We start from the raw sequence: 25,550 nt of genomic DNA on the forward strand, positions 1-25,550 counted from the left end.
ATTTGAAGAAGTTTTGTTTGATTAAAAAAATTACAAGTTTTTCACTCTAACCAACCAATGCCAATGCCGGTAGTTTTGCTTTAACGTTACGAAATTTTGGCACGCCTTTATTTTTGAAAAATTCGAGACATAAATTAAATGTATATTCACTTAAAAATATATTATTTTATTCTTTTACTTATATAATATAATAAAAATGATTTAAGATATATTTATAAATAAAATAAAATATAAAAATAAAATGATATATTTTTAAATAAGTATGTACGGATGCGAAGTTATGGATAGTACGGCTATTTATTTTTTTTCTTAGCAGAAAAATCGTTTCCTCTTAACTACGAAAATCAGACTCTCTAACTCCTTCTGGAACTCGGAATGTTTGAAATGACGGACGCCGGTAAAACCCTCCGAGTTTTCTGCGTCGGAACGGCGGACTCGAAGCTCGAGGAGCTCCGATTCTTGTCCGAGTCGATCCAATCCAATCTGAACAGCTTCTCCAAGAATTCTTCTCGAAAGGTATACAAATCCACTACTCTCTTTCACAACCTGGCTTGCGTTATTTATGCATGTATACATATAGATATGTTTCTGTTATGTTTGATTGCTGATGATTTGTTTATGTGTAATCGTCTAGCCTCAGTAAGAAAAATGCTAGTTTTTATGCAAAATAGAATTGCGATACAGAGCTTCATTCTGTAAATTGTTTCGAAACATTTTCTGGCTAGTGCTAATCAATAATGAATTCAGAAATAAAATAAATAGCTTCGAGATTGGTTATGTATTTAGTTGATTTAGTCTAGAAGTTGTCAATGTAATATCGCCATAATTGGTATGTATAAAAACCTATAAGTTGGAGATCAAATTCAAATATGTACAGTAAATGAACGTCCGAGTGTAAATAGCAAAACTTTGTATACCTCAAGAAGTGAAGGTTCACTACATATGCTCATTTTCAATGTCTAGTACATTGTTGGGATCTTATAAGAAGGGTGTCTCAGTTTTCCTCATACCATTCACTTTATTTTGTTGGTAAAGTCATTGGGGGAATTTTTTATTTTTTATTTATAACCATGGGTGTCCGGGCCAGCTTGCACGCACCTCGACTAATCCCATGGGGCCCTGAAGTTAACGACTAGGTAAACCTCCAGTAGCCCTAAGGGGACTCGAACCGGTGACCATTGGGGAGCAAACCCAAGGCCGGACCAGCTGAGCTACCCCTCAGGGTTAAGTCATTGGGGGAAAGTACCACCAGAACAGTGGTTTGGGTCATGTTTCATTCACTAAATGGGGTTCAAAAAGTTGCACTTTGCCGAGCATAAGTCTGATTGTAATTGTTTTTGGTTCATGAGTTTAATGTGTTCAGATTGTATTGCGATTGTTATTATAGATTTAAGCATTGCTAATTTTAATGGTTTATAGTTGAAAAAATACTGAAGGAAGTGAGATCTAGTAGTTAAAGTGTAATATTTAAACCCAAATGTTGGTAACTTGAACTCAACCCAAACCATAGATGATTAAAATGTACTGAACTCAATAGTTTCTAAGTGGGAACTTCAGTTGTTAGTGCATCATTTCTAGTTTTTCAGTACTCTATCAACATGGTTCAAGTTGAGATCTAGGATATTTAACTATAGTTTTTGTTGGAATAAACGAATTAGATGTTATTTGTTAAATGTTCATGGAAATGACAGGTACAAGTGGCAATTGTAGATGTTTCTTGCAGTCAGAAGGAGACTCAGAGTTTGGGGGATTTTATGTATGTGTCGAGAAAGGATGTTCTCTCTTGCTATTCTGAAGCCCCAACAGTGCTTCCGGATGACAGAGGTGAAGCTATTGCCATAATGAGTAAAGCACTTGAACATTTCCTTGAGAAAGCTCATGAGGATCATGTTGTTGCTGGAGCCATTGGTATTGGAGGCAGTGGAGGGACGTCTCTTATATCAACTGCCATAAGACTTCTTCCAATTGGAATTCCTAAGGCAATTGTGTCAACAGTAGCTAGTGGTCAAACTGAACCTTATGTTGGGACATCGGACTTGATATTGTTTCCATCTATAGTGGATATCTGTGGGATTAATAGTTTAAGTAGGGTTGTGTTATCAAATGCTGGAGCTGCATTTGCTGGAATGGTGATTGGAATGCTTGAGAGATCCAGAGATTTTTCTAGTATCAATCAAAAGCCTACAGTTGGTATGACCATGTTTGGGGTTACAACTCCATGTGTAACTGCTGCCAAAGAACGATTGCATAAAGAAGGTTATGACACCTTGGTTTTTCATGCCACTGGAGTAGGGGGCAGGGCTATGGAGTCTCTGGTTAGAGAGGGATTTATTCAGGTACCTTCATCTACAATCCGGTTGCTTTTAAAATTACTCTCAAGCTATAGCAGGATACATACTTTGTCCAAAAAAATTGGAATTTTTTATATATTTGGAACCTTGCCAGTGAAAATTTGAGCCTTTGTTCGTGTTTAAGAGTTGGTCAAACAATAACCAAAAGCTTTTTCTTGGATAAATTTGAACATTAAGTTGAACTGATGAAAGTGCAAGTTGATCAAGTTTATGTGATTTAATTTGTCTTAGACTGGTTAAAAAGTTCAATTGCTTAAGCTAGAGAGATGTAGCTGTGTTTGTTTTGTTCTTTTTTTTTTTCTTCTATGTACTTTCTTGAATTAATGTAGGTACTTAAGAGCTAATGATAAATTTGCAAATGTAAATTTATGTCCTATTGTGTTTCAATGACAGCAAATGGTAAAAATCTGCAAATTTACATATATGTCCTATTGTGTTATAATGGCTTGCAACAAGAAATCCAAATCCTTTTAAGCACTGGCATTGACTAGTAGTGTTGAATACCTTATGACACTGACAGTTGAAATAAAAATAAATCCTTTCTTGTTACTTGATGATGGTTTCTTCCTTGTACAGTTAGATCTTCTTTTCTTTTTATTTTCCTTAGGGTGTTCTGGACATCACAACAACAGAGGTTGCCGATTATGTAGTTGGAGGTGTAATGGCTTGTGACAGTTTCCGCTTTGATGCCATCTTAGAGAAGAGGATCCCTCTAGTCCTCAGCGTGGGAGCCTTAGACATGGTTAACTTTGGAGCTAAAGATACCATACCATCTAATTTTCAGGAGAGAAAGATTTATGAGCACAATAAGCAGGTGAGTAAGTCTAAAAGCTTTTTTTTCTCTTTGATCTTTCTCAGGTTGTCATTCTGGCATATTATTAGGCATTTGAGTGCTTCCATTCTCCGGATGCTATTAAAAATTGTAGTCTCATTGTCAGGTTTCACTCATGCGAACCACTGCAGATGAAAACAAAAAGTTTGCTGAATTTATAGCAAATAAACTCAACAAGTCATCCTCAAAAGTCTGTGTTTGCCTACCACAAAAAGGTGTATCTGCTTTGGATGCACCGGGGAAGCCCTTTTGTGATCTTGAGGCAACTGCTACTCTTTTGAATGAACTACAGAGACTTATTCAGACAAATGAAGATCGGCAGGTAATGTCATTGGAGTAAAATAGATACAGGCCTAGGGTGTACGAGCCCAGCACATCATGGTGGGTCCTATTTTTTTTCAAAGGGCCTGCTCGGGGCTTGAACACCCTAGGCCTGTACAAATCATTTTCCATGTTAGTTATTGTTCATTAACTTTGCATCACATTCCAATCTTCTCATTTTACTTTGGTTCTATGGAGATAATCTAATATATTTTCCATCTTGATTTACCTTTACAAATGAAAGTTGTGCATGTGTTATAGGTGAAGGTGTATCCTTGCCATATCAATGACTCTGAGTTCGCAAATGCATTGGTTGACTCATTCTTAGAGATTAGTCGGGATTTTTTTAAAGATTCCTGTTCTCTGCAAGTTCCTGTTCCTGAGGCCAATCGAGACCTTCACGAGGATACTATTTCCAAGATGGAATCATCATGGTTGGGGGAAATTCCTTACAGCCCAAATTACTTCCCAGATGCAAGACCAGGTGTAGTTTTAATATTTGATTTCATATATAATTGTGGAAAGTACAGCTTAATTAACTGAAGCCTTGGTGGTATTGATGGAAAATGTAAATTGTCTTTTCTTTTTCTTTTTCTTTTTCTTTTTTGTGATGGCACTTTTGGAAATCATTAATTGGGTATTCCTGATCCAATTGATTGGTAGCTTTCATTCAATGGGAGTGGTGTCATTTGACTTTACATTGGCATTGTTTCCATGAATAGATTCTAATTTGCAATTAAGATTTTATCACGAAAAGAACATGTCAATGACTATGCTTTTTATCTTTGCCATGGTTACAAAAGAACTGCCTGAGCAATTATCAAAACAAGACCAATTCTTGTCTCTAGATATGACATGCACAGTTCAAGTGTCTGGTTGTTTGGAAATAGAGTTATGGGCTTGTAACAAGGCACTTTATAGGTGACACTTATTTGTTTGTTGTTCTTGTTGCTTTTTTCTTTTTCTTTGATCTCTCCATCATCTCCACAATAATCCTATCAGTCACTTTACTATTCTCGTTTTTAGATTATGCCCAGCTGCATCGACATCTGGTTACTTTAAGATATTGATGAAATGAATTCCATTTGTTTAAGTCTTCACTTATATATAAGTTGAGCACACATAAGAAATATAGGCATGGCAGTTTGCTGCGTGTGGTACATGTCTTCACTTCTTCACCTATAGGCGCAAAATTTTTGAGTGTTCAATTGACCAATGAGTTGAGTTCATTAAAAATTTAAAGACAAAAAATGGCAAAAGGGAAAGCATTCACTCCCCTCCTATATCTTGCATCTCTAGAGTTTTTTTCTCTGGAGCATCTCTCTCTCATTTACTAAAAGTCGCAATCTTGGGTTACTAATTGGTGGAATACTATGGAACCCAAAATTTTCTGGAATAATATTCAGAAAAAAGGGTTAATTGCAAATCAGTACTTAACTATTAACATTTTTGCAATTCAAGGCCCCCGTTTTCAACTTTTAAAAAATTGATACTTGATTTTCAAGAAATTCCCAATTATCTTCGTTAATCTGCCATTAGAAAATTAAAGGCAGGATTGACACTTGGCATTAGTATGCCATGCATCATTTGATTGGCTGACATGGATATTGATGCCACTTGCCAGCCAATTAGAGTTGACACATGGCCTCCCGTTAGTTTTCTAACAGAAAATTGACGGAGATACGTAATTGCGAGTTTCTTGAAGAAGTATTACTTTTGCAAAAATTGAAAACAGAGGCCTCAAATTGGAAAAATGTGAAAACTCAGGTACTGATTTTTCAATTAACCCAAAGTTTTTAATAAAGAACTTATACAGTTTGAGGAACCCTTACTCTTGGACAAGATGTTAAAGGAAAAACCGGAAACCCATCTAGAAAGGCTTTGTATTGGAATCTAGAAAGTAATGATCCAGTTGATCAAGATACAAAATGGGATTATATCTAGACGATTTTGAACTTTTCGACATATATATTTTGTTTCGTTATTGTAAGTGGTTATTCTATTTTAGGTGATGAAGAACTTGTCATTCTTAACTCTTGGTTTCAAGAACTCCTATATAACTTAAGAGAAAAAATGAGGACTTACCAGCCCCTAAAATAGTTAATATCTGGCTATGTTAATGTGGTTAAGACCTAACCCATTTATTTACTGTAACAGAGACTTTACAAAGAACGCAGGCAATATTGCAGCAGCTGAAAGATCAAATAAGCAAAGGAATTCCAATAGTAGGAGCTGGTGCAGGAATAGGAATTTCTGCAAAGTTTGAGGAAGCTGGTGGTGTTGATCTCATAGTGATTTATAATTCAGGCCGCTTTCGCATGGCTGGAAGGGGTTCCTTAGCTGGCTTGTTGCCTTTTGCAGACGCAAATGCTGTGGTACTTGACATGGCCAATGAAGTTTTACCAGTAAGTTTGAACTGCACACTCGTCATGAAAGTTACCTAGAAAGGAGACTGACAAATTGAGGTATTTTGTTGATTGGGATGCAAAGTGAAAAAACATGCGGAAGTTTGTGGCTGAAAAGTGTAATTTTCCCATATATTATGGTATTATTCTTATTGAGTAACATCAGATATTTTGTGGAATGATGAATTTAACATGAAATGAACATGGAATGACCTGATCGTTATGTTACTCAAATTCCCTCCACTAATGCACATTTCTTACTGGTTTAGAGCTTATGAACATGCTGTAGGTGGTGAAGAAGGTACCAGTTCTTGCTGGAGTATGTGCTACAGATCCTTTTCGCCGAATGGATTACTTCCTAAAGCAGGTGGAGTCAATTGGATTCTCTGGGGTGCAAAATTTTCCAACTGTTGGGCTCTATGATGGTAACTTCAGACAAAATCTTGAAGAAACTGGAATGGGATATGGGTATGCCTTCATAGAAACCATTACCCTCTCATATTCCATTTTAATTTAAATTATTATTTATGCCTCTTGTAAAAAAATTTCAATAATCAGATTAGAAGTGGAGATGATTGGAAAAGCACACAAACTGGGACTCTTGACAACCCCTTATGCTTTCAATCGAGATGAAGCTATGGAGATGGCAAAAGCTGGGGCTGATATCATAGTGGCCCATATGGGGCTCACTACATCAGGATCTATAGGCGCAAAAACAGCTGTATCATTGGAGGAAAGTGTAGTCCGTGTTCAGGCTATAGCTGATGTCGCTCATAGAATCAATCCCAATGTTATTGTTCTCTGTCATGGAGGTAATCATGTAGAAAAGTTTTGTTAGTCTGGAAATTTGCAGGTAACTTTATTATATGCTGGCATGGAATATTTTTACCAGATTTGGATCTCTCTCTCTCTCTCTCTCCCTTTTTTGCACACTAGCATAAAACAAATCTTCTGTATTCTCGTTGAAGCAAATCACTGTTATTTCGGCTGTTGACTTTAATTTCGAGCTGCATATTTGTAGATTTAAAGTGGTTGGGATTTTAATTACATAATCCCACCCTGGCTTTCTTCCTTGTTTTGCCTTGTGCCCAGGCTAACATTCTCATTTCAGCTATTACTCTTGTTTCGACAATAAAGTTACTAAACTGTCAACTCTCTTATCATTCTTGCATTCTTTCTTTTGCCTTGAGTTTTCGCCAGTTTTCTCGATAACAATTTATGTATTCATATATTTGACATGCTCCTGGTTCCCTAATCAATATAACCTGGAAACCGTTATCTGGACGTTTTGCAGGTCCTATATCTGGTCCTAGTGAGGCTGAATTCATACTGAAGAGAACCAAAGGAGTCCATGGATTTTATGGTGCATCAAGCATGGAGAGACTACCGGTTGAACAAGCTATAACAAGCACAGTCCATCTATACAAATCGATTTCCATTGACTAAAGCTTGGTATGTGTTCTTGGTCATGTTCTATGCGTTATATTCACCTTCTATCTATTGTATTTTCTTGCAACCTGAAAATGTGAAGAAACATGGATGTAAGGTTTGATACCAGATGCACTAGCACCTTGAAATTCGTGAACATGCACTGATGGTAAAACATGCATGTTTGGTTCTGCAGCTGCTTCAGGGGTCGGGTTCGGATAAATCAAACTCCTCTATGCTCTGAGATTGATGCTAGTGATCCTGGAACTTTCTTTATTTTTCCCTTTTGTCCATTTTCCCGTCCTAAGAATAGATAGTTAGCTTGTTGGAATTAGAGGTCTAAGAATTCGGTCTGGACCAACCGGTCAGTCTTGGTTCAAGAAAGTAGGAACATTTAGTTTTTCAGTCTAGTCTTGGGGTGGGGTTTTATCACCCCAGACCGACCGAATTAACTATATAAATTTTTAAATAATATTTTATATCATATTTTATAATTTTTTAAGTAGTTATAAAAATTGAAAGCAAGTAATTATGTAATTTTCTTCTAACCTAATTATTTATGCTTAGATTATATAAACCATTGAAGGTTAAGAATTTTAAGATAGGGTATTAACTATTAATTATTGATAATACGCATACTATTAACATTGATAATTTATTATTAGTTAAGTATATGCTTAGTTAGACGACTTTGATTAAATCATTCACTTAATTACTTTTTTTTTTATCATTTTATACAACTCTTTGTCAAAAACTTGAAAAAAAAGGGGGGGGGGGGGGAGAAAAGACCTGGACCAAAATACCCCGATAAGACCGACCGGATGGAACCAGATCAGTCCAGTCCAGTCCAAAGGCCTAATGGTTCGGTCCAGTCCAGTGTTTTGCTGTGCCGAAAGAATCAGTCTGGCCCAAAATTCTCCTAAGACTGACTGGACCGGATTGATTGCACCCCTATTTGGAATCTCTGTAGTTACAAAAACAATCGTGTCCCAAGAATATGCATGATTTCCTATTTTTGTATTTTCGGATGTGGTTGGTTATCGCTCTGTTTGCTCTTGGGTTCTTTCGGATTTTTGGGGTCAGCTGCTTTGGTTGTACTGTTCTTGTGGAAGTTGAGGATTCCACTGCTTTTGGACCTTTCTCAATGTATCGTTGATGCACTTATCTTGAGGACTGGTGTTGAGGATTTATGCTGATCAACTCTACTTGGTTTGGTGTATGTTTCAGCTCGGTTCGGTGCATGGTTGTATTGGCTTCTTTCGGTGCTACTGTTCACGAGGAACTTGAGGATTCCACTGCTTTTGTTGATGCCACTGCTCTCGAGGACTAGTTTTGCTGCCTTGCCTTGAGGTCGAGTAGGCTTGTCTTGTTTCTGCGCCGTATGCTTTACTGATTTGTATACAGTTGAGTTCCTTTGGAGTATAATACCACCTCAAATATACGTGACTGATCTCTTGTATGTCCTTATGTAAGGGATCCCTATGAGACTTTGTAAGGCTTTTAAAATAAATTTCACTCACTTAACCTCCCCCTACTCAAAAAGAAAAGGTTGCAAAATCCGAAGTTACCGTTCGTGTATTTTTTTTAGTAGTTAAGGAAGTGACTATTAGTGAAGTCATATATTTTTTATTTGTAAAACATATTTAAAGATGTTTAAAAAAATATTTAAAAGAAAAAAAAAAGGTGCAATTACACTAATAGTAAGTTTGAGGAGGGCAAACTCATGGGGCTCATGAGTAAGTTGAGTTAAAATCAGAATGCCTCTGTAGTTGGAATCACTCATGCACAGTTTTCCCATGTTGTGCAGTTCATCTGAGAAACAGATCAACTCATAAGTGGGAAGCATTACAATCACACACTTCATCATCCAGAAAAGGTTGTACACATTTCTGAGCCAGGCCTTCGAGTCTTTCAACCATTCCGGTTGCTTTTTACACCGTAAGATATAAAGAAGACTGAATTCATACATACTTACTAATTCCCACTTTTCAAGGGTTCCAAAGTTATGGGATATCCACTTCTAAGCCTAGGAATATGTGCCTTCTTTTCTAGGCAAGTATCTGGATCATCAACTTTCCACCTACACAAAAAAAAATGTGGTAATAATTATATGATAATGTCAACAGAAGTGAATGCATATTGAAATCTTGCAGGTAAGTTGCAGAAAACCCACGAATATCCACTAGTCAGTCGGTGTAAAAATATCAACATTGTCACTTTTGCCATATTCATTCCTAAGCATGTCCTTGGTCCTGATCCAAAAGGTATATAACTGTATGGCTTTTGCATTTCCTGGATGGTATAAACAAGGATTTGTTATATCATTACTGTAGTTTATACCCCCAAAAAAAAAAAAAAAAAAAAAGGGAAAAATCATGAGCTGGGTTTAGAGCTGATTACATCAAATCTTGAAGGATTGAAATGCATTGGGTCCTTGAACAAATCCGGGTCATAGTGTATACAAGTTGCGTCAATGTTTGCATGCCATCCTTTCTTTATCTCAATACCTGAAAGGGCATTTTCATTGAGAAGAAGAGTACCGACTTAAGGCTTTAGGCATTCTCAATACCGGTCTAGTTTGTTTTCACAATTTCTCTCAACTCATCTAATCATTATAACTTTCTCAAATTTTCATGCAAAATAAAAATAATATTAAAAAAGTATATTCTAACAATTTTTTTTTTCTACTTTTCACTTTAATATCATCTGCAAAAACAAACGAGGCTAGAAAAAGCTTTTTAGAACTCAAAAATGAGCTTTTTCAGCAGTTTACTCGGAAAAAAATTAGTGTTAATCCTTAATGAGGGTATCATTTAAGTATAATTAGCAAAAGGAGAAACTTACCTTCTATTGTGCAGTCATTAAGTGCAATACGAGGAAACCACAACAAGACATTTGACATTCTTAATGTTTCTTTGACAACCTGGAAAATGCATGAAGTGTATATCAGGCCATTGATCTACGCATTATACATATGTCACTATCACTTTTGCAATCATATTCAGATTGAAAGATCAAAACATTGCATTTATACCTGCATGTTCTCTGCATAATCAAAATGGAAACAGCACAGCGGGCATGATTTTTCATTTATATAGAACAGTTTTAATTAAAATATTAACCTTTGAACCATAGGACATGCTGTTCAGATCTTCAAGAGTGAGTAAGGCTCCTTCAGGCTTATTTCTTGATATTGACAATTGTTCTTCCTGAAAGAACACAAGAATCTTAGTCATATTCCTAAGTGAATATTCATTCAAGAAAGAATGTGATATCAAGGGCATGTCTGCAAGCATTGCCTTCCCTATCTGGCATGGCCTCCCTTTCCATTGTGATAACATCCATTTAATATCAGAATTATGTGGCAGAATATATTATAGGAAAAAACTCTAGCTACATAGTGAAACGTAATTTGATGTGATTCGTCAGATTGTAAAGTTACTTTTATTATAAAGTAGATCTAACGGATTATATAAAGTCACGTTAGTTTGTAGAATTGTTTTTATGTAATTACTTTGTGGATGTGTGTTTACTCAATCCTTAAAATGATTTGAGCATCCCTTTCCAACACCTTTTGAGTAGGTGTTAACATAGGAATCGTACTTCAGAGAGCCGGTTTAACTGGAAAGCTGAAGAACTTTACAGCCTAAAGCACACATGTGAGAGAGTACTTTAAAGCAAACCCAGAAAGTACTCTAGGTTCTGCAGCACATGTTAATGCAGAAAACACAAACCCTGAGCCTGTCCTGGGCTTCTCTGTTATCATCCAGAAACTTGACACTCCACATCATTGCTGCTGCAGTAGTGGTCTGCCCTGCAACTATCAATGTCAAAAGGTTATCCATAATCTCTGTATCGCTGAGCTTTTCATTAGGAGGGTATGAGTCTCTCTGTAACATGGACTGCAGGAAGTCTTCATGAGATTCCCTTCCACTCCTTCGTCTCATAATCATCTCTCCAAAGGTTTTCATCAGCCTTTTACGTGCCTGCTTTAATGATTTCTGTTAGTGTAACAAATTATATATGAAGGTGTCTATATAAGTTGGATCTTTGGGAGACTTTGTTATGTTATTTTTTTCTCAGTCTTACCTTGATACCTTTGTAGTATCTGGTGCCAGGAATCATGAAGGGAAATGACAACATGGCATTGGATACAGAGGTACAGTCTCTTTCAATATCTCGTAGCAAAGACAACTCTGTGATGCTCATCAGCATGTTACACATTGCATCAAATGTTAACTGTGCATCAGACAACATTTTCAAAAGACCATTAATATATATTTTTTCGAATCCAAGATGTCTAGTTTAAGGTTGTACTCACAGTTTTAAGTGAAAGAATGGAGTTCTAATTACCCTCATACTGAAGTCAAGCACCACAAAGCTTTTCCGAGCAGCTAAATTATGCAGCCTTTCACACAGCATTTTGTCAAATTTCTTGACAAACATGGACAAAGAAGTCATGGAGAAAGGATCAGCCAGAAGACGCCTAATTCTCTTGTGGCTCTCATGCGGCACACAAAGCAAGCTCTTTTCTCCAACCGCATCCGCCATTGATTTCACATACCCCTTGTTGAACTGCACAAAATCATTAGCAAATATTGTTTTTGCACCCACAGTAGTTGGGACAAACACGTGGATCTTGCCAAATAACCTTGTCTTGAACCATTTCCCATACCTACATTCACCACAAGTTTTCGATTCTTTCAAGGATGTCAAATAAACTAATAAAAGGGCCACTAAATGAGCATCCTAAACTTCATATGCAACTAATAAAAAACATAAAAAATAAAAAACTTTCATTCTCACTCAGAAGTGTGGAACTTAAACATGTCAAATCTTAACAAAATAAGGTCAAAAGGCTGAATATTTTAGGCAGTGCCAAGTTTCAAACGTATTAGAAACAGATATGAATGCAAACAAACACTCTTTTTATGTTGATGTTGTTCAAGGCATGATGACAATAAAAATTGAATCTTATTGATATATAAAACGTTAATGTAGAAAATCACTGACCACTGTCTTCGGAGACGAACAAAATCATAGCATCCTCTTGTACTGTTAGTAGATGAAAGAAAAGAAAAGGTTTCACCCAGAAAAGGCAACCCCAGCCGGCCAGGGATGCCACCTTTCTCTGTTATCACTACTCTTCTTCTCAAACTTTTGGAGACAAACAAAGCTATTCCTATAGAAAACACTGCAACGATGATAATATCATAATAGTTCCATGCTTGGAGAAGCAGCTCTTCCTTTGACAGATTCAGCATCATTACCAAGTTTCTGAAATATGGTTGATGATCATGTCATCATGTGTGTTTGTCTATATATTGAGAATACCTATGTGTGTATGTCATGTGTGCCTATATATATTTAATAAGATAGAAAACAACGTTTGAATGAGACAGGAACAGGATGCTTTATGTACAACGTTATGAAAATTATAAGGAGCATCTTAGGCGGGGAAGATGCTCAGACACAGGTTTAGCAAGATCCAAGTTGCTGAAAGACAAGCTAAGTCACATTATCACACCCTACATGACAACTTAATACGAGAAATATATTAAAGTACAACAATTCTCACGTCATATATATAAATAATTAATGATCTGAGCTGATCATGTTTCAGTTTTTTTTTTTAATTTTAATTAATTTTATTGTTTTCTTCTTGTGCTAACTTGTCAATTCAGATTGAGACTCGTAGTTAAAGCCAAGTACTTTGGTGACGTTGAAATGCCATTGCCGGCTCTTGAATTTGTCCGAAACCTCCACTACATAAGTCTAAATTGTTCCTGTAGTGCCATTTTGTTTTTCAATTTCAACTGTCATTCATATATATATATATATATATATATATATATATATATAATTGTCGAAAGATTTTTATAGTTTAATTTATAATTTTGGGTTGAATAAAAAAAAAGTTGATTATTCTTGTTTGGCTTCATGTAGTTTTAATTTAGTCAAATTGATCGTTCTGTCGCAATTCAAAATTGCTATGAGTTAATAAAGAGTTAAAAACAAACAAGTACATATTAATGGTAAGACATAAATTAAATAATAAAATTTATTTATTTTATTAAATTAAGTAATAATTTTACGTAATACTGTAACAGAAATTTTGAAAAAGAGTGTTAATAATGTAATACAAACTAATCATTTAATGATGATCTATCTCTTTCCATCAACTTAAAATTTTGAAATAATTGATAATTTCATAATTAATGCCGTAAAAATTTTAATAAAAAATAATCTGTGTTTACATGACTTCAATTTGACTGATCAAAGTGTCAAGAATAAAAACATAAAAATAAAATGGCATAAAAAATTGAAAAAATCATTCTAAAAAGCCAACGAAATTAGTTTTAGATTAAAGAAGAAAACGTGCAAACGAGAAATAAATGTTAAAATTAACTTAAATTCGAAACATAAAAACCAACAAATTTTCTTTTTTTTTAAAAAAAAAAAAAAAAAAAAGGTGCAAAACCTGGAGGGCCAACTAGCTAGGGGTGGGTATTGAGGCGGCCACCACTATGGTGGCATATTGCAGGCCACTATTAGGTGGTCCAAATGTCTCACAGAGGTGGTCCATCAGAACATGACCATATATATATGCATCTTCAATGGCTCCGACAAGGAGCATTTTTTGGAGGTAGGCTTTGTATTTTATTTTATTTTATTTTTTGTTTAAATTTTTTACACTTTGTTTTCTTATTTTAAGTTTTTATTTTTATTTTTATGCTTTATGTGCCTTTTTTTTTAACTTTTTTTAATTAAGTGATAGAAAAGTAACATGATGCCTATCGATGATTGATCAAACTTAAAGTCATTATATAGAGCGAATATTCAATTAAATTAAAAAGCACATGAATAAGCAACTTGACTTTAAGACAAACCATATATATCGACCAATTTTGTATTAAATCATATTTATTTTTCCATGTCGCGTGTTGTATTTTATGTGTTCATTAACAAATTAAGATACATGATGATAAGATGATACAAGCTATCCGAGGAGGATGGAGCAAGCTAGATGGACTATATGGAGTATAAAATATAATAAATAATTTAATTTTTTTAAATCTTAAAATAATAATAATATTAAAAAATAATATTTTGTTCGACTTTCAACTTTTATCTTAACTTAACTTTCAAATCTTATAATATATGGATGCACTCCAATTTGTAAGATTGTTCGATGAGAGATTTACCCTTGAATGAATCTTATAATAAGGCTCATATGATTTCATCACATCTCATCTCAACATCCACACACCATTCAAAAATAAGTATTTTTCAATTTTAAATTTTAAATTTTAAATTTTTTAAACTTTTTCATCTAATCGTTACAAATTTTTTAAACTTCCAAACAAAGCACATAAAATAATTTAACTTTTTCAAATCTCAAAACAAAAATAATATTAAAAATTTATATTCTAACTATATTTTATTCTAATTATTTTTATTCTACTTTTTCTTTTTTATTTATCAAAATCTCATAAAGTACCTTAATTCAAATCATTTTATTATTATTCATAAACTATTTTACTACTATTGATAGGTTTCTCATCTGATCTATATAACTAAACGAGGCCTAAATCTTATAAGTACTCGCTACGACCTTAATTAATTAAATAATTATGATGTGATATTCAAGTAATTATGTGCCAAAATAGAATATGCTATTTCTAAATAGTTATTTTATTTTTAAATGTGTGTAGATTGAAATTTTAAAACTTTTTATTTAAATTAAATTATACAATTCAAATAAGTTACTAGATATATTGAGAGCATAAAAAAAACTATTTTGCCTTATAAATAAATATATTTGCATTGAAAATATATAAGAGAAAAACCTAAAAAAAAAAAATATTTTTTATGCAAAAGAAGGGAGGGAAGGTGTGAGTGGGAATGTTCATTTTGGATCAAATTCGCATCAAAACGAAAGGACCCATTTATGGATTCTGAAATGAGTAGTTTGTGATACTTTGTCATTCGAAAATGGGACAATTTATAGTACAAGAGTGTTATTGTCACACATAATTCGAAATTGAGAGACGAAACGACCCTTCAAAGTGCTGTTGCCTTTTATCATTTTGCCAGATATTGTGCTCCAATGTACTATTTTTAAAAAAAAGAGCTCAAGGAGATGGTCCCTGCTTTAACTTCATGCCACGTGTCCCCTTGCTGATAAACCCCTATCCACCTATTCTTTTCTTTTTAAACACCCTATTCACCTATTCTATTTTTAAACCATCAGACATTATTGGATATAAAAAGAGAAAAAAAATATTTATAACAGTAAGTTGTGTAATTATTGCATAATCATTTTTAAAAAAATAAATATAATATATGATTCATATAAAAAAATTAATTTTTTAATAGTGAATCTCATTCTTTTTTAAAGCGTTTACGCAGTTCACCATTATATATAGAATTACTCATATAAAAATATGCATTCATGACTCTAGTCGGATATAAATTTAAAAAAGTAATGTAGTCGTGAATCGGCATTATCGTTTTGAAAAAAATAGAATTTATTATTAGAAAATTAATTTTTTTTATATACATCTTGTATTTACATATTTTTTTTAAAGAATTATGTAGCGCTTGCATACTCACAACTGTAAATATCATTTTTCCATTTAAAAAAATTATAGCTAATCTAATTGATATCCACCAAAGAAAAAAAAAATTATTTGAAGAACTTTTCAAATACTAACCATTTCAAAGATTAGCTAATATAAAAGATATCCACTATAGAAAAAGTATGTTATTATTAGGATCTTTTAGGTTAAAAGATTGGAAACTGCTAGTTGTTGATGGGTCCTGATACATTTGGTTTTAACTTAGTAATTAAGGAAATACTTTTTAATAATGTTATGATTTTTTTAAAATAAAATATTTAAAGGTATAAAAAAATAAAAATAAAAAAGGGTCAAATGACCTTATCGAAACACATCCTCGAGCTACACTCTTGATGTGTATATCATGACTCAAAAAAATTAGTCCAAGAAAAATGATCAACTTACAATTTTTTTACAATATAATATTAAATAGAGTTGTAAGTATATCATTACCCTCCAAAGTCCAAAAAATAGTAATAATTATAAACTAGTCATAGAGTTTGAAAATATGTTATTACCCTGCAGGAAATAATAATACAAAAACCGTCGCCCAAGTTGCAACAAAGTGGGAGGGAATCAATTTTCACACCTGCTGGAGAATCAGTAGACTGCCATGCTAGCTGATTCTGCCATAGTGATCCAGTTATGTTGAGGAAATTGATCACTCACAGCAGCACTCCACTACACAAGCACGAATTGCAGCAAAATAGAGTAAGGACAGCAAGGGAGCACTGCAACACGACGACCATGGCAGATACGGGTGGACACAGAATACTAAACAATAAAGAATATTCTTGTAAAGGGACAAGTGTCATAAATCCATAAGATAAGTTGATGTAAAGTTTGTCTATATATATTGATTGTAAATGCAGTCAGAATCAATGAGAAAAGATATGATTACGACATTGAGGTTTCCTTTAGAACTTTTGTCAAACATTCTGTGGGCATGATTCTCCATAACTCAATATGGTAATCAGAGCTTCTTGACTCGCGTCTATGTTTTTCTTTTTTTTTTTTCTTCTCATTCTTCTATGGTTTATGAAAATTGTTAATCCCTCACCCATCTTCTCTATGGCTAGTTCCGATTATTCTAATGTCTCTTCCACCACCATGCAACCCACCACCATTAATCCAAACATTCTTAACTCAGCAAACCATTTTATCAACATAAACTTGTCTATTGATAATTACCTCTTGTGGAAGGCTCAAATGGTGCCTTTCCTCAAAGGTCATCAACTCTATCATCATGTGGAAGACTCGTGTGATATGCCTCCTCCTATTGTTGATGGAGTTGAAAATCCAGATTATGTCAAATGGGCTTTGACTGAACAGATCATACTCTCTGCATTAAACTCTTCCCTAACCGAGCAAGTACTAGCCCAGGTATCGGATTGCTCTACTTCACGTGAAGTCTGGTCGCTTCTTCATAGTTTGTTTGCAGCATAGTCTAGTGCCCATATTATGCAAACACAATACTAACTTGCAATGTTAAAAAAAGGTTCGGAGTCTATCTCCTCCTATTTTCACAAATCAAAAACATTAGTAGCCTCCATGGAAGCTGTTGGTCAGCCCCTTTCAGATTCTGAGTTCTTAGTGTATTTACTTGCTGGACTTGGCACTGATTATGACTCTCTAGTGACATCTTTGACCACCCGAGCTGATCCTCTTTCTCCTCATTAGATATACAGCTACCTCCTTAACCATGAGTCACGTTTAGCTCACCAAACAACTACTATTCTTAGTGCAAATCATCTCACAGCTCATGTTACCACAACTAAATCTTTTGTCCCATCTTCATCTACTTATTCTCCTTCACATCATGGCAGAGGAGGTCGTAATTTTCGAGAGAGACGAGGTCATGGTCGTGGTTTCTCATCCTTTTCTCAGGGACATGGTCCCTTGTGTCAAGTCTGTCACAAACCAGGGCACTCAGCTCTCAGTTGTTATCTTCATTTTGATCAGAGTTATCAAGCAGCTCCTCCCTCTTTCTCAACAAATATAACTACAACTACCCCACCATCAGCTCATATTCATTCATGGTTTCCAGACACTACTGCTACATCTCATTTTACACTAGATCTCACAAATCTGAATATGGATTCTATATCATATCAGGGCTCCGATCAAGTTAGCATTGGAGATGGCTCTACCATGCCCATTCAGCACATTGGATCTGCCAACCTCCACACTAATTCTGGCAACTTCTTACTCTCTCAACTTTTACATGTTCCCTCTCTTACTAAAAATTTACTTTCAGTCCGTCAGTTTTGTGAAGATAACAATGTATATTTTGAATTTCATTCAACTTCTTTTCTTGTGAAGGATTCTCACACCAAGGTGGTTCTACTTTGGGGCATCGTTAAAGACGGCTTGTATGTCCTTGATGCAGACGCCATGTCTACTTCCATTCCTTTTCAAGCAAATATTGGTGAGCGCACATCCACTGATCACTGACATACTCGTCTTGGTTATCCTTCCTCTCGCATCACCAATCTCACACTTAGGCCTTTTCAACTTCCTGTCAATTCCAACAAAAAAATGCAGCCATGCACGGCATGCTTCCAGTCCAAGTCTCACTCTTTTCCTCACCCTTTGTCTTCTTCAAAGTCAAAGCAACCTTTTGATTTAATGTTTCTAGATGTATGGGGTCCAGCTCCAATGTTATCCTCAAATGGTTGTAAGTTTTATTTTGCTAACATAGATAACAATACCAAATATGTGGTTGTTTTCCATTCAGTCCAAATCGGATGTGTCGGCTATTTTTCTTGCTTTTATGCAATTTGTTAACAATTATTTTTCAACTAAAATCAAAGCTGTTCAATCTGATTTTGGAGGTGAATTTAGACCTCTTAAAAAAATTCTTTATAATCATGGAATTATACATCGCCTCACTTGCCCATACTCTCATGCTCAGAATGGGACAATTGAGCGATGTCATAGGCACATAGTTGAAACGAGACTTTCTCTTCTAGCTCAAGCTTAAATGCCTTTTAAATACTGGTCCGAGGCCTTCCAAACCTCCGTTTATTTAATTAATCGGATGCCTACTCCAGTTTTACAAAATAAGTCACCGTTTCAAGTCTTATTTAATAAAATTCCTAATTATAAATTTCTTCGTGTCTTTGGGTCTGCATGTTGAACCAACTTACTTCCATTTAATAGACATAAAATGGATCTTTGATCCAAACTTTGTGTCTTTATGGGTTATAGTCCTGATCACAAGGGCTAATTCTGTCTTGATCCTTTGACAGGCCGGACCTATATTTCTAGGGATGTTTTATTCAATGAAAGTCAATTCCCTTTTGCAAATCAATCTAGCTTGGGCTCCATGAAGGCTACAGATTCCCCAAAATTTCATCTCCCAACTATGCCTCTTTTTCCTCCCGTTAGTCCAACAAGTCCTCTGTCACCTAGCCCATCTTCAGTTGATCAGTCCATAAACTCAAACACTACTCGATTCGACTTACACCTCAGAGACCATGGCCCATCTCACTCCAGCCCAATAATCTCATCTAACCCGAGCCCTTCTCAATCTCCTCTATCGTCTAGGGCACACGAATCTTTAGCCTCAACTCACAAATCATGTGATTCGGCACCGCCCGCTGTTTCTGCAATTCCAGTAGCCTCAACTAAGTCTCCAGCTATCATTTAGTCATCTTCTCACTCATATCATCCCATGATCACTCGGAGCAAGGTAAATATTCATAAGCCTCTCCTTCGTATGGATGGCACGGTACCGTGGCCTCCTAGAAATCAGTCTATGTCTCTCGCCACCTCTACACACACATCTGTTCCTGAGGAACCCACATCTTACACTGAAGCTATCAAATTTTCTAAGTGGCGTTTGGCTATACAAACTGAATTTCATGCATTATTACATAACCACACGTGGAACTTGGTTCCTCCATCTGCCTCCTACAATGTCTTGGGTCCAATCCAATGTCTGTCACCACTAAACTTTCATCCTTTGACAGTTCCTCATTTGAAGATCATCTCACTTATAGGAGTATAGTAGGAAGTCTTTAATATTTATCTCTTACTCGCCCGGACATATCCTTCACTGTCAACAAAGTTTGTCAATACATGCATAATTCAAAAAATTCACATTGGCAAGCAGTCAAAAGGATACTTAGATATCTTAGGCTCACTTCTCATCTTGGTTTGTTTTTCTCTAAATCTTCTCCTTGCAATATCTATGCCTTCTCTGATGTTGATTGGGCGGGATGCCCAGATGATAAAATATCCACTAGAAGATTTTGTATGTTTCTTGATTCTAATTTGGTGTCTTGGGGCTCCAAAAAGCAGCCTACTATTGCTTGTTCTTCAACTGAGGCTGAATATAAAGCCGTTGCTAATACCACTTGTAAAGTATTATGGATTCAATCACTTTTATGGGAACTAAGAATTTTTTTGAAAGATCCACCAAAACTATGGTGTGACAATTTGGGGGCAATTTATTTAATTGTAAATCCAATTCTATATGCTCGTACTAAACATGTAAAATTAGATTATCATTTTGTAAGGGATAAAGTTGCAGCCAAGACTATTACAGCCTCATTTCTGTCTAGCAAAGATCAACTATCAGATAATTTTTGCGTTCAAGCCTCACTCTCCACCAAGTGCCGCTTGAAGCGCGGGGGACTGTTGAGGAAATTGATCACTCATAACAGCACTCCACTACACAAGCACATATTGTAGCAGAACAGAGCAAGGACAGTAAGGACAGCAGGGGAGCACTGCCGCAGGACCATCAAGGCAGATACAGGTGGACACAGAATACTGAGCAATAAAGAATATACTTGTAAAGGGACAGGTGTCATAAATCCATAGGATAAGTTGATGTAAAGTTTGTCTATATAGATTGATTGTAAATGCACTCAGAATCAATGAGAAAAGAGAGGCATACAACATTGAGGTTTCCTTTAGAACTTTTGTCAAACATTCTGTAGGCATGATTCTCCATAACTCAATAAGTCATAATGAACATATTTACAATAGCCTATAACAACCTTATTTAGGATTGTTCCAACATCCTTTGCGTTTTCCAAGCATGCTAGGTCCAAGATGGAACACATCTATGCTTGATTCCCAATACCCCTCAAGGGCTCCAATGTTATCGGACACCCACTTCTCAGTCTAGGAATAGGTGATTTCTTTTCTAGGCAAGTATCTTGATCATCAACAGTCCACCTGCACAAATAATGTAAAAAGACAGGATGAAATCTTGCTTCTTTTTTTGCTAAATCTGATGAAATCTTGGATAAGTTAAAGACAAACTCACTTGTATCCACTAGTCAACCTGTGTAGAAAGACCAACATTGTCACCTTTGCCATGTTCATTCCTATGCAGGTTGTTGGTCCTGATCCAAAAGGTACAAAACTGTATGGTTTTTGCATTTCCTACATGGATAAATAAGGCTTGGTTACTTAATTAAATCTTACACCTAAAAGTCATTAATCTAATGTTTATACTAGAAAGAAGTTGAGGAATGATCAGGAACTGGGTATAGAGCTAATTACATCAAATCTAGAAGGATTGAATTGCATGGGATCCTTGAACAGATCTGGGTCAGAGTGTATACAAGTTGCATCAATGTTCACATGCCATCCTTTCTTTATCTCAAAACCTGCAATAATTCACGTATAATCGATAAGAAGGCGTTTTTCATTGAGGCAAAAATTACGACTTAGAAGAAGCTTTTTATGAACCCAAAATGAGTTTTTCAGTAGTTTTAAGGCAAGAAGAGTAAATAAATATTGATCCAGATCAATATCTGTGTAGGCCCTTTAGCATAATCAAAACAAAGGAGAAACTTGCCTTCTATTGTGCAGTCATCAAGTGCCACACGAGGAAACCACAACAAGACATTTGACATTCTTAATGTTTCTTTGACAACCTGGAAAGTGCATGAACTAAACATCAAGACCTTTCCACGAATGAAGTACATTTTAGTATCACTTTTTCAATTACATAAAGAATGAAAAGTAAAAAACATTTCATCTGTATTTATATGTTCTTGGCATAATCAAAACGAAAGCAGCATAACTTGCAAGACTTTTCATCAACAAAGAACAGAGTCAATTAGATATAATAACCTTTGAACCATAGGAAATGCTGTTGAGATCTTCAAGACTGAGTAAGGCTCCTTCAGGCCTATTTCTAGATATTGACAATTGTTCTTCCTGCAAGTTCACATGAATATTAATTATATTCCTAAAATGAATATCGATCTTAGAATTAAGGCGCAAAAGAGAACCCTTCTTTGAACCACACCCTGAACTCTTGAGATTTTGTAGAACATTTTGGTTCAAAAATCAGTAATTCTCACTCACCCTGAGCCTGTCCTGCACTGCTCCGTTCTCATCCAGAAACTTGACAGCCCACATCATTGCAGCTGCAGTGCTCCTCTGCCCTCCAAGTAGCAAAGACAAGAGGTTGTCCATGATTTCTTGGTCGTCCAGCTTTTCATCGGGAGGGTATGAGTCTCTGTGTAACATTGACTGCAGGAAGTCTTCAGAAGACTCACTCCCACTCCGTCGCCTTTTAATTAGCTCTCTAAAGATTTCCATGAGCCTTTTACGTGCCTGCTTTGTTAATGTCTGTTAGTGTAACATATTAAAAAAGTTATGAAAATTAAGATCTATCATCTATGGCATCAGTTCACTCTTACATCATTTGCCTACCAAAGGTTTTTTTCTGGATAAGTACACTTCATACTCTCAAACTACCAAGGGTTTTACATTTTTCACCACAACCTACCATAACTAACGCATTTCATCCCTAAACTACCAAACGATACTTTGTCCTCTTCATTAAAAATCTGACTGTCAAGATTACGCAACGTCACCAATTTCATTCATCTCAATAGTCGTAATTGAATTAGGGTGCAAAATGTCAGTTGTTAGTAGTTTGAGCATATAATATGCCAGTTTTGATTGTTTTAGATGTGAAGTGCAGAATTCCTAATAGTTTGAGGATGCAAATAAATGATTTACATTTACTTCTGCCATTATCTGGACTTCAGACCAAGATGCAGGGCCTGCATGTCCAAAAACCAGGCAACTGTACCCTTGTAACCAGCTCTAAGGCTGCCAATCTTACCTTGATGCCTTTGTAGTATGGGGTGCCAGGTATCATCATAGGAAAGGATAACATGGCGTTGGAGACAGAGGTGCAGTCTCTCTCCATATCTCGCAGCAATGAATCATCTGTAATACTCATTAGCATGTTGCACATTGCATCAAATGTCAACTGTAAATCAGAAACTGTCAAAAGATTAGCCATTAGAGTACATGCAACTGCAATTTTATCTGGCCGTACTTCAATCATTACAAGTTGAAGCATCTACCATGCTATTAATGGTATTAATGAAGAAACAAAATTAATTCAACATAAAGAATTGTAACCTTACCTTCATGGTGAAGTCAAGCACCACAAAACTTTTCTGAGCTTCTAAATTCTTCAGCCTTTCACACAGCATTTTGTCAAATTTCTTGACAAACTTGGACATGGAATTCATTGAGAAAGGATCGGCTAGAAGACGCCTCATCCTTTTGTGGCTCTCAAATGGCACACATAGCAAGCTCTTTTCTCCTACCGCATCTGCCATTGATTTCACAAACCCCCTCTTAAACTGCACAAAATCACTAGTAAATATCGTTTTTGCACCCTCAGTACTTGGAACATACACATGGATCTTCCCAAATATCCTTGTCTTGAACCACTTCCCATACCTACATTCAGTACCACATTGTCAACTCTATGCAGCATGTAATAATAATATGATCAAGATTCTCTCAAGTTGTTGCCCGAACTTGAAGGCCTCAAATGGGATCGAGATAGACACGTCGAGTGGGCTCTACTACATTTATTGCATGTTTAATGTCGAACTTAATCACATTTTATGTTCAAGTGGTGGTTTAGATCATTACAAAGCCAGTTCTACATAGTAAGAAGTCAATGTCGTACTAGATCACATTTTATCATATTTGTTTGTCTCTATTATAACTAGTTAGTAAGTGGGGCATCATAATCTATTACGTAGAAAACTAATTTAAACAACACACACACACACACACACACACACACATATATTTATTTTGTTTTTGCTCTAATTTTTCAAGCTTCAATTTGAGTAAAGTAATCATGCATTTTTACCATTATTTTTTAATCTTATCATACATTTTTATTTTCACTCTGAATTGTAAAGTTTAAAAGGATTTTGAATCTTATCAAACAAGGTCAAAGTCTGGTTTTAATCGAGTTTGCTTCAAAAGTGAATTTATGACCCAGATATAAACGCAAACTTAGAAATATTGACCATAAGTGCAAACAATTCTAAGGCCCCGTTTGGTTGACAAAGTCAGTTGAGATAAACTCAGTTCAATCTAATTTTAAGCTGAGTCTAACATCCAAACATCCAACTGTCAAATTATTAAATTCATCTCAACTCAAAACATCTTTACACGTAATACTCACAATCTTTTTCAATTCAACACTTCTTTACATGTGGGACCCACAACCTTTTTCAAACTTCCCATAAATACATCTAAATTCACCTTAACATCCAAACACATTTAAACTCATCTTAGGTAAATCCCACAAAATTCACTCCACCATCTCAACTCGTTACTATTTATAAAGAATTAAACTCAACTCAACATCCAAATACAGCCTAAACAGATCTTCTCAAGTTACTATTCGAAGTTGAGGGCCTCAAATATATGAGAGATATATAGAAGCATGAAATTGACATTTAATTCTATCCAATAATTAAAGTGATCTCTTTTTTCATAATTTTTTAACCAGTTTCAAAATTGAAAAGAAGACAAGGTTGATACTGATATATGCTACAGTCACATGGCATTGGAGAGAGATTAGATTCTCTCATTGTGATTGGGAACACACAGAGTGATGAAATTCATGGACCTAACTCATCTCATAAAACCGGTTGTATAAGAGAGGATTGCTCATTGCTTGTAAACATGCCCAAGACCTTGTCCACAGTCAATGTGGGATTATTCCTCAACACCCTCCCTCACGTGCAGGCCAGTATTTTTTCTGGTCCTTATCACGGGGTAAGTAGTGTAGGCCCACATTCGTCCTGTGGCAGGCTCTGATACCATGATGAAATTCATGGACCTAACTCATCTCATAAAACCGGTTGTATAAGAGAGGATTGCTCATTGCTTGTAAACATGCCCAAGACCTTGTCCACAGTCAATGTGGGATTATTCCTCAACACAGAGAATGAATCGTTGCTCTATCTTGAACTACTAATACCGATCATAAACACGGAGGAGAATCACTGACCTCTGTCGTCGGAGTCTAACAAAATCATAGCATCCTCTGGTGCTGTTAGTGGCTGAAAGAAAAGAAATGGTTTCACCCAGAAAAGGCAGCCCCAGGCGGCCAGGGATGCCACCTTTCTCAGTAAAGACTTTTCTCCAAGCTTTCGAGACAAAACAAAGTTATTCCTACAGAAACCAGTGCAGCAATGATAACACCATAAGAGTTCCATACTCGAAAAATTAGCTCTTTCTTAGACAGATCCAGCATTTTTAGCTTTCTCGAACCAATCTCCCACTACTG

At 35.5% G+C, this 25,550-nt stretch overlaps 2 protein-coding genes and 1 pseudogene across 2 annotated transcripts; 1 reads left to right on the forward strand and 2 right to left on the reverse strand.

The window, feature by feature from the left end:
• Nucleotides 1-313: 313 nt before the first annotated feature.
• Nucleotides 314-8,871, forward strand: LOC108993542 (toMV susceptible protein tm-1(GCR26)). Its single transcript, XM_018968503.2, has 10 exons — nt 314-516; nt 1,692-2,336; nt 2,959-3,165; nt 3,290-3,505; nt 3,766-3,988; nt 5,662-5,909; nt 6,199-6,377; nt 6,468-6,721; nt 7,204-7,361; nt 8,565-8,871. Exons 1-9 carry the CDS (start codon nt 376-378, stop codon nt 7,353-7,355), a joined length of 2,265 nt encoding a protein of 754 aa, XP_018824048.1. The 5' UTR covers nt 314-375; the 3' UTR covers nt 7,356-7,361; nt 8,565-8,871.
• Nucleotides 8,872-9,053: 182 nt separating this feature from the next.
• Nucleotides 9,054-12,689, reverse strand: LOC108993545 (abscisic acid 8'-hydroxylase 3-like). The gene is made up of 9 exons (XM_018968505.2): nt 12,351-12,689; nt 11,691-12,012; nt 11,427-11,576; nt 11,072-11,323; nt 10,460-10,546; nt 10,182-10,260; nt 9,738-9,844; nt 9,511-9,629; nt 9,054-9,417 (listed from the first exon to the last, which is right to left on the reverse strand). Exons 1-9 carry the CDS (start codon nt 12,602-12,604, stop codon nt 9,312-9,314), a joined length of 1,476 nt encoding a protein of 491 aa, XP_018824050.1. The 5' UTR covers nt 12,605-12,689; the 3' UTR covers nt 9,054-9,311.
• An 8,127-nt stretch (nt 12,690-20,816) lies between these two features.
• Nucleotides 20,817-25,550, reverse strand: LOC108993544 (annotated as a pseudogene).

The sequence above is a fragment of the Juglans regia genome, chromosome 11, assembly GCF_001411555.2.
Source record: "Juglans regia cultivar Chandler chromosome 11, Walnut 2.0, whole genome shotgun sequence".
Classification (NCBI taxonomy): Eukaryota; Viridiplantae; Streptophyta; class Magnoliopsida; order Fagales; family Juglandaceae; genus Juglans; species Juglans regia.

Bases quoted from the DNA above. Each gene is read 5' to 3' on its own strand.
- LOC108993545 (XM_018968505.2), bottom strand. From the start codon at position 12,604: ATGATGCTGAATCTGTCAAAGGAAGAGCTGCTTCTCCAAGCATGGAAC. The intron at 11,324-11,426 runs GTAAGACTGAGA...TCATTAAAGCAG, and splicing joins GATACTACAAAGGTATCAAG to GCACGTAAAAGGCTGATGAA. The intron at 9,418-9,510 runs GTGGGTTTTCTG...TTTTTTGTGTAG, and splicing joins CGACTGACTAGTGGATATTC to GTGGAAAGTTGATGATCCAG.
- LOC108993542 (XM_018968503.2), top strand. From the start codon at position 376: ATGTTTGAAATGACGGACGCCGGTAAAACCCTCCGAGTTTTCTGCGTC. The intron at 6,378-6,467 runs GTATGCCTTCAT...TTCAATAATCAG, and splicing joins GAAACTGGAATGGGATATGG to ATTAGAAGTGGAGATGATTG. The intron at 6,722-7,203 runs GTAATCATGTAG...GACGTTTTGCAG, and splicing joins TATTGTTCTCTGTCATGGAG to GTCCTATATCTGGTCCTAGT.